At 44.9% G+C, this 9,587-nt stretch overlaps 1 protein-coding gene and 1 long non-coding RNA gene across 26 annotated transcripts; both read right to left on the reverse strand.

Annotated features, from left to right (window-relative positions):
* Window positions 1–833: 833 nt before the first annotated feature.
* On the reverse strand, window positions 834–1,301 carry LOC100682462 (uncharacterized). Its single transcript, XM_044484805.1, has one exon. The coding sequence runs from the start codon at window positions 1,206–1,208 to the stop codon at window positions 960–962; it is 249 nt and encodes an 82-aa protein (XP_044340740.1). The 5' UTR covers window positions 1,209–1,301; the 3' UTR covers window positions 834–959.
* Window positions 1,302–2,179: 878 nt separating this feature from the next.
* LOC123061626 (uncharacterized) lies at window positions 2,180–8,788 on the reverse strand. Of its 25 annotated transcripts, none has more exons than XR_006429187.1 (14): window positions 8,365–8,788; window positions 8,044–8,247; window positions 7,709–7,777; window positions 7,423–7,539; window positions 7,067–7,268; window positions 6,603–6,861; window positions 6,370–6,505; window positions 6,050–6,288; window positions 5,739–5,904; window positions 5,445–5,634; window positions 5,236–5,352; window positions 4,933–5,113; window positions 4,721–4,800; window positions 2,180–2,511 (listed from the first exon to the last, which is right to left on the reverse strand). It is a non-coding gene; the product is annotated as an uncharacterized lncRNA (long non-coding RNA). The 25 variants fall into 25 exon arrangements; XR_006429164.1 differs by having other exon boundaries at window positions 4,721–4,803; window positions 8,365–8,785; XR_006429185.1 differs by lacking the exon at window positions 2,180–2,511 and having other exon boundaries at window positions 4,550–4,803; window positions 6,983–7,088; window positions 7,159–7,268.
* Between the last annotated feature and the right edge of the window lie 799 nt (window positions 8,789–9,587).

Below are 9,587 nucleotides of genomic sequence, written 5' to 3' on the forward strand. Positions count from 1 at the left end.
AAAGAGAGGCTGCGGGGCAAGTGTGTCCATCGATGAAGGAGAAGGCGGCTTTTATAACAGCCCGGAACGGTAAACGTATGTACGCGTGACGGGAGAATGCGTGTCGCCACATTGCACCTTCTGTGAGAAATCAATAAAAGACTAACCGCCGGCAACTTTGGCATTGATTTCCCGCAGAAAACTGAGCAATGAGGACAACAATGTGCAGGGTCGCTGACTCCGGACCCGCCGTTTTTTCACACCAAAAACAATTCCCTCGAGCAACAATTCCTCCAAGCTCCAGTTTGGCCTGGGTCCGACGGCGCTAATTTCGGGCCCAATTGATAAAAATTGGGCTCTTGGAAACGCATAATTGGTCTCCTGGAAACGCATAATCGACGTGGCTGGAGATGCTCTTACTCCGTGTGGACTAGGTGCCATGTACTATATACTGCCGCATGTACCACTCTTGAAACATCGCCACATTCACTTCCCAACCTGCCGCCTCGCTCCTCTCCGCTTAGCATTGTCCCCGCTCCTCGCCTCCTCGGAGCGATGGGCAAGTCCGGCCACTCTCGGCATCTCAATGGGATCGCCGCTCACGTTCTTCGAGACCTACTCCTCTGTAGACAAAACCGCACCTCCTCTACATTTCTAGAATTCATTGGTGCCTAGCACTTCCGTAGCGGCCCTTACTAGCTAGCATAGTGCGTCCCGGCTGCATTCCATTTCCACAGGAATCTATCCCATTTCCACAGGAATCTATCGGTCTCGCCCGGGTTGATCTGAACATTTGCAGCCTATCTAATCTAAAAAGATAGCAGAGTGTTTGCACGAACAGAAAATTAATGGTCTTGCTAAGCAAACTGAGAAGCAGTTCTTATTATTGTGAGCTCGCACGCAGAGACTCTTTTACAGAACACAACTCGCTACACAACACAACGCACCCGCGCGCGGCAGGGTGCCACAGAGAACCCAGATCACGCGCCGGTGCCGGTCGCCCCGGCGTCGCCGGCCTGGCCCGGTTCCTTCCTGGCGGCGAAGGCGCTGTCGTCGACCTTGCGCGACGCGGCGTCCTCCACCTTGTCCTGCACCTTATCGATCTGGATGTTGCCCTGGTCCTCCCGCGACCGCAGGTCCGTGCGCGTGCGGTTCTCCCCGCCGCCCACCGACCCGTACGTCGTCGGCGTCGTCTCCCCGACCGGGTGCGCTCCCTGTGCCCCCGACATCCTGCCTGCCTTCACTGCACTTCGCACGCGTATGTATATATGCTCGCTGCTGGCTGACTCGACGTGCTCTTCCTGCTCGGCTCCGGTGTGGTCCGGCGGCAGCGGGCCGGCGTTTAAATAGCTGAGCTGCGGCGAGCGCCAGCGGCGCGGTATCGGCGCGTGGCATGGGGACGTGGTGTGACGCGGGTGGTGTCCGCGTGACACATGGCTCGGATATATCTGCGCGGGCGTCTAGATCGGACTCGTGTCCGCTGCGGCGCGCACCTGGACGCTCGAGGCTCCGTACTGCAGAGAGCGTGTGCGTTTCGCCGAGTAATGGATAAACATCAACTCCGTGCTGCATTTTTTTTTTTGTTGAGAAAAAAACTCCGTGCTGCAGGCAAGCCGGATCCGCGTCTAGGATGATAATGGTCGGCGTGCCCGCGAAAACCACATTGGCCTGTGGCCGATTCTGCAAAGTTGAACCCAGCAGCAGAAATACATTGGTGATTATCCCTCGCGTCCACGGCCCGCTAAGCTTTTTTTTTTTAAACTCAACCCACACTTTTATTTAACCATTCACGAAGGGATCTCGTCTGAAACAGTCTGCAAAATGAAATCTGAAGGCACATGCCGCCACACCTTACATAATTCATTTAACACTGTTTCCGTAGCTAATAAGTGAGCAACTTTATTAGCGTCACGCCTAACCCATGATACTTTCCAACTACTAGATGACCAGTTGCGCCAAATGGCGCAAAGACCTATTTAAAACCATGTTCGTGTTGAAAATATTTGCATTTTTCAGTAACAGTATATTTGAGTACATTTGGTAAGAACTTATACCCCTATATAAAAAGAAAATTAAATGCAAATATTTTATTAAGGTAATAATGCCACAAATTAGATCATCGGTAGGTCAAGATAGTTGAGTCTACAATTAGGAATTCCGAGTAGCTGTAAACTTGCATTAAAAAAAGAGTAAACACAAGTGACACAATAAAATGTAGTTAATACATGAACTCGTGAACATTGTGTACAGGAGAAGTTAATAGAAATAATAGTCAACTACATCATATAATTTGGTTCTATACTCTTTTGTGTATATATCCTGAATGCTATCCATTTGTGATCAACTCTTTGTCCTTCGAATCAAATGGCACAACTATTGCCCCTTGTGGAAAAAGAAAGGACTCTATAATATTCATAAATGTAAAAGGAAAACATCATGTAATGCATCTCAACCTGCGCAAAGCAATGTAAAAACCATACATGCTATCTACATCTTCTCATTGTCTGGCAAAACATAAGTAGCCGAGGGACCCTGTACAAAAGAATTGACAATTCACAAAAAGAAGCATGCCATCAGCTGTCTAGACAATCATAAAACAATAAGTGGCAAAAGCTCCATCAGAATTAGCATTTGCCATCTAGTTTATGAGCTAAAGTTAGAGCATACCAGTCGATGAAACATATTAAGCATCAGCTATAAAACAAACTCTATTTTCCTAATAAGACAACATAGATATGAAATGGGCAAACTCTATTTTGCCATTCAGTTTATGAGCTAAAGTGGAAAGCTATGGTCACTGAATTTTAGGCACTTTTTTTAGCAAACACAGTAGGGTAAAAACCCTACTGTAACTCTATTTTTTAGGCACTTCACCGTATAAACAATAGCCATAATACATGTTTATGGCTGACACCTCACGAGCAGCAAGCTTCAGTTTTACACTATTTAGGAATGCATACAAGCAAGTCCTGACAATTGAGATTTTCAATCCAGGACCAATCAGATATATGCCGACAGCTAGAATTCTAATTAGAGTCATTCCCACCAGAACGCGCTTTGTATACTAAATAATAAGATGGATTGTTTTGGGTTTATAGCCGCCATAATCAAGGCTCTAAACCTGGTACTATTTGCATGATAATGGGGTGCTTTCACACATCAGCATAAAACCAAAGAGTCATTCTTATCCTGTAATAGAGATACTATTCTTTTCACAAGCTCTTATTTTTCTACCCATACTAAGTTGTGCCCCTGTTTAGTGCTGACACTACAAACTTTAGTTTACGTGGGTGTATGGACAATATATAAAACATGAACCTGGTGAAAAAATACAAGGGATTACCTGAATACATGATGCTACAGTACATATATTTTTCTAACTGGAAAATAAGCCTATTACTTCCTGCTCACAGATTTTAGTTCATTTCTAAACTCTAAATTATATTGAGACAAGCACACTACATCTATATTCTGCTATAACACAAATTATTGTTACCTTACTATGGAAGCAGCTAGAATTATTTTGTGGTGATAAAACTATGGAAGTACGTTGGCAATACAATTATAAAATATACTATCTTCAAGGAAATCTGCACTTGTAGCCCTGTTTGATAGCAAAGTACTTTCTATGTATTTTGAGAATAACACAGTTTTTGAGATTAACACAGTTTTAATTTCAGTGAGCTGTTTGGCTACCACTAAAAACTGTGGTTTAAATTACAGTATTAAAAACAGTGATCTTAATACTGTAGTACTTGCAAAATTATCATTTTTTCTCTGTATTAAAAAAGAACTGCATAACTCGTTTTTTAAAACTGAGCACGCTGAAAAACAATCCACGGGTGTATTCATGTGCCTCTCGACACACATTTTCTGCTAGCTCTCGATGGTGACACGGAAGAAGGCCAAGACGGTCCCGTGGTGCCTGCTACGACAACACAGAAGACGGCCTGGCGTTCCAGGCCATATGAAGCAGCAGCTCAACCTAGTTCAACTCCTCCGATTACTGTGCAAGCTAGCTTTGTGTATGGCCATTTAATGCATATAGCCGTTCAGTTTGCAACGGCCAGCGAGCAGGGTACACGCGTGTCTGCGACTGTTAACAAATGGCCAGCTCTCGTCGCCGCTCCACCTTCGGCACTCCGGGAATAAAAAAATAAAGTGGATATTCATTTTTGTGGATGTTAGCAAATAAAAAATGAAACCAACTGGGAATAGAAAACTTAAAAGGGCAGTAAGTAACAACAGAAACGGAGATAGAGAGAGATAAATGCATTAATCCAGCTATAAGTAGTAGGATAGAAATGAAAAACCCATTGTTGGAAAACAGAAATTCGACCTCAGAGATTGTCTAAGTTGTGACATCGTTTGTTAGCGGCAGATCAGTATTATGTTTTTCTTTTTTGCATAATGGTAGGTTAGTATCTTGTCCCGATATTATATAATAACATCTAGTTTGTATCAGTCATAATTTTCACATGAACAAACTGCTATAAAGATTAGTCAAGCCTAAACTCTAGATCCCCGCAAAAAATGGAAGTCTAAACTCTAGATTAGACCTAAACTGATATAGTAGTAGTAATCCTTCACCATTTAATGTATGGATCACACTAATACAAATCATAGAAAAACTTAGTCTTGTATCATAGATCTGACGATAGAAGATAGCCATTCCACTAATGAAGCGAATAACTACATTTAGTAGTAAGATTGAGCTTCTGGACATTTAGACAATCCTAACCTGGGTTTCTTAGTAAAGAAATGGCTGAAGACCAAACACGTCATCGTGTTACCCTTCCTCCTTGTTCGATTCATCACTTCCTACTTTAGAAAAGAAACAGAGTAACATAGTTCAATAATAGCACACTGTTTCAGAACATATTATACCACAGAAATATAGACAAAGCTGTGCATGCATGGAAGAAGAAATCGAGTGAAGGAGGAGGAGCTCACAATGAGCTTTGGCCCATCGATCTGGACATGCCAACGCCAAATATAAATAGGGGCATTGCCTGCTCTGCTTCCTTCCCCCACCCACTTATTTGCGTGACACTCTTCCGCGACACCCTCTACTCACACCACTCTTCCGCGACACTCCGGAGGTTGCCCTTCGCTTTGCCTCCCTGACCACAACCTGAAGAGAGGAGATGCAGATTTGAGAATACTTCAAGAAACAAACCCGAGTCACAAATGAGTTGGGAGATACAGTAACAATAGGTTGAGTACGTCCAAAGGAGAAAAAGGGGGGTTGCATACTTTAGAATCACATTGCAGTTCTCCACTAATGCCACTGCCTCTGGATGATTTTCACCAAATGCTTTCCTGGCAGGTTCTTCATATCCAATTGCCCAATTTGTACATGGTGCGCCAGTACTGTCAAATGATCAGAAAGTATGTGGAGGTCAAGTTTGTTCTATCTACCAGCAAGCATCTAATAATAAACATGCAGATGGAAATATAATTACCAGATAGCTACTACCCTTCAGACAAACCTCCACAGCCAGCAAAAATATCAAGGGTTGCAAGACAGTTCTCTGGTGTTGCGTTCTGTTTGTCTGAACCAGCTTGCCCATCGTCACAAATCTACTTGCCTTCATTCTTTTTTGCAGCATGCGCCTTCCTTGTCAAGGTCATGAGCTTAACATTTGTCGGTAGCTGGTTAAAAGAAAAGACATGCTCAGTCAACTACCTGAAGCAGTTTCTCACAAAATAAATGCAAAACTGGAGAAATCAAAAGATGAATGTTGGCAATAACTAACCTGCTTAAGAGCTCCAGCATCAGGATCATATAAATGTTCACAGTAAAAGGCATGCTCAACCACTACCGGAAGATTTGAATTTGGAATGTCATTCTTTGCTATAACCTCACATTTCCCCTCAACCATCACAAACTGGCACACTTATTATATTTTCACTGTAGTATACCTGGATCAAACAACAAAGAAATATTAAATACCAAATGCACAAACCAAAAGGTTATTGGGAATCATAATAGTATGACAGTAATGATGTGGATCAACAATAATGAAGTGAATAGTAGGCCCTGGACAAATAAGGCAAAGTGACAAACCTCTCTGATGAAATATCATCTGCCCTGTATAACCTTCTTGCACTGACTATGGTTGATTCTGGATTAGCTTTCTTTGATCTAGAAGAAGCTTTGATACTCTGCAGATGCCAGATGGCACCCAACTTTATGGTGACAGAATTGACAGTGTGCATCAATTCAACTGATTTAGTTACCTTGTCCATATTGGGCACGAGGTCTTGCAGCCTCCTTAGCCTCTTGCTATTCCTTGCTCTTCTTTCCTAAACAGCATAAGAAAGAAAAATATTCAGTACAAACATGTCGCACCAAGACAAACACCAAAAATGTTGTAGGAAATTAACTAATCCTCTCAGTGATGCTTCGTGGGTGAGTGGCGCAGCCACGCTTGGTGCAGACTGTGTAGGCGATGAAGTATTGCTGCAGCTGCAGATAGTCGTCCATGCCGGACATGTCTAAAGACGTGGTTGACATGCCAAACTGAATTTGGTCCAAGGTTAGAACTGTAGCATTAAACAATTGACGGGGAGCAGAGTGCGGATGGATGTGAAGTGTATACATGTGAAGCTTGTCCTACTTGGGATTCGATTTTGCTGAGGCTGGTGACCATGCCATCGTCGCTGTCGATGAGCACCTTCGCTTTTTTGCTTCCGGGCGTGAAGAACATGATGTTGGAGTTGGTGTCACCCGAGGAGCTCATGGAGAAGCTCCTGGAGAGGTCGCTGGAGCCGTTGTTGACGATGATGCTCTCACCGACGGCCGACGGCATCAGCACGGGCATGGCCATCCCCATCTCCGTGTGGGATAATGTTCTGCTGCCTCGAGTAGCTCCATAGCTGCAAATTAAGTGAGAGATCTCCAGGTCAGTGAATTTTGAATTTATCTAGAAAGCTAACAGTATTGGGGGATAAAAGAAATAACAGAAAGTATTATACTTCATAGTCACATAAGCCATACCATGAAAGAACATGAGTAGTACCTGTATTGGGGGATCAAAGAAATAACAGAAAGTATTATACTTCGTAGTCACATAAGCCATACCATGAAAGAACATGAGTAGTACCTGACTTTGTTGAATTGGGAGAAATCATGTTAAAGTATGGATTCCGTTTAAACCAGCAGTATCTCTTCACCTGATTAGAAGAGACTAAATAGTAAATCCCCTTGACATGTGACGTCTCGCGCTTGACCTCCTTACTGCCATAACATTTATCCTCCGAATCCCCATCCCACCATAGACAAGCTGCACACACCCACAAAATATATTAAAATCGCTTTATCCTCATTTGGGTCGTAATCAAATATTGTAAATACATATAGACAATAAATAAGAACCCTATTGGGGTTACAAAGAGGATTAATCATAGGCGGGGAAAGGAAGTGAAATTAGTACTCACCTCATACATGAGGAAGGGAAGCTGGAAAAATACACAATTTGACATAACAAAATAGCACCAGCTGCAATATAGGACCTCCAGGAAAATAAACCTTGCCTCTCTGCATTTTGGATCTAGCTAAAAATGGCAAATTTTAGAAATGCTAAATGTTAGGAACCACTATGTGATTCGGAAGAAATTATTTTATGTACCAGTTCTCACACTGTCTATCAATCTCCTGATATGCTCAATGAATAGCAGAGAAAAATAATTGCACAACCCTGCTTGTCAACTTAGGTCTCTTTACCTCGGCCGGCTCCTGACATTGTTGTCTTTCCCAGCTTTAGCCTTCTTTTGCCATAACAGTAGTAAAATCCTATATGGCCAACGAAATCAAAAGATCCTTTACTAATATACTAAACTCAACAAAATCAAAAGACCCTTTGCTAATTTACTGAACTCAATTAAATCAAAAGAACAAAATAACTGTGGGGGTTCCCTATGGAGGTTCATAAAGGACATGGCCCAGTCAAGGCTTGTGCAGTGAGGCAAAACTAAAAAAATGCACATATGCAAGAATATATGCAAACCTAAAAAAATGTGTGCAAGAAAATTAAGAGAACTATAGGGAGAAACACGAACCTGGGAGGGTGCTCGACTAAGATGGGCTCCTGTGCCGTCACTTGCAGCCATTGTCGTCCCCCTGCTGCGGACGCGGGGACGGTGCCGATGTGCATGCTAAAGAAGGTCACGACCCTATGGCAGCCATCTCGTCAGGGTCATTCTCCTTCTCCCATATTTGCCTACTTGCTCCCTGCCTGCTCCACCAAGCGGACAAACCCAATCCTATGGGGAACAAGAAAACATGAATAGATCAAACTAACTGGCAGCAAACAAACTGATTTTCTTTTGAATTAATTTCAATACAATCAGAAAATGGCAATGATAAGAGGAGACAGAGACACTCATTGGAGAGCAGCGAGGAAGTAGCAACGGTGGAGGAGAGAAAAACAAGCCGAGGCGGGAGGAGGTAGCCAAAACTGCCCTTGACGAGGACGCTCAGGCCATCTTCTCACACGCCTTCATCGCCGCCCCGCATCTCCACCTGCTCCAGGGTGGCTCCCAGGCCGTCGCCGCTGCTGGTCCCCGTGCCACCTCCTCTTCTTTTTTTCTTCCAGCGGCGGCGCACCCGTGGCTTCTTGGTGGTGAGGGCTCACGGATTGCGGAGGAAAAGAGGAGGCGGCGGATTGGGGAGGAGAAGAGGAGGCGGCGGATTTGGGAGAAGGAGAGGATAGGGATTGAGGGAGAAGAGGAGGCAGGGGATTGGGGATGAGATGAGGCTCTCTGTAGGCTAGGATTTTCACCGTGTTCGTTTTCTGGAGCGACGGGACCTCAGATACCCACCTTCTCAAACAAGCAACCCCACATACACCCGGGCCCAATGGTCATCGGGGTGGACTGCTAGCCGGAAGTGGAAAAAACTAACGGCGGGGCTGCTGCCAGCAGCCAAAACACTGCTACAGTAAAAAGATCGCACGGCCAATGAGCTTCGCGCGCGCAGAGGCCTCAGGTTGTCGGGTAGCCTAGCAGGCTTTATATGTTAGATCCTTCAAGGCCAGCATTTGCTTGACCTCCTTCACAATAGGTTCCAGCGGTGAAAAATCCTTCTCCGTGCATTGAAGTTTGCATACGATTTCCTTACAATCCATTTCGATATGTAGGTTGGCAATGTTCAACACCTCAGCGACCTGGGCGGCCCTTCTGCAAGCGAGGAGCTCCATCCTCGCTGGGTCACTCCCTAGTGGGAGTACATTGCAAACTCCTCCCAAAAAAGCACCATCATGGTTTCTAAATACCATCCCGGCTCCTCCGCTGTCGCCCCTCCCCTCGATGTGGCACCGTCGACGTTGACTTTCACCCACCCCACCTCAGTTGGCCTCCATTTTTCCTTCACCGCCGGCCTGTCCTGCTTGCTGCTGCGGCCGTGTATAGATTGCCACTCGGCCATCAGTTGGACGACTCTTTTCGCTATCGCCTCCGCCTCCTCAATCCGCTGCCCGTCGCATGCATTATTCCTCGCAAGCCAGAGCGCGTACGCCCCCTGTACCATGACAGCCCGCCCGTCATCCGTAGCTTCCGCGAACCACGACAGTAACCATCTCGACAATGCACTCTGGGAGCAAACT

Source organism: Triticum aestivum, chromosome 3A (assembly GCF_018294505.1).
Source record: "Triticum aestivum cultivar Chinese Spring chromosome 3A, IWGSC CS RefSeq v2.1, whole genome shotgun sequence".
NCBI lineage: Eukaryota > Viridiplantae > Streptophyta > Magnoliopsida > Poales > Poaceae > Triticum > Triticum aestivum.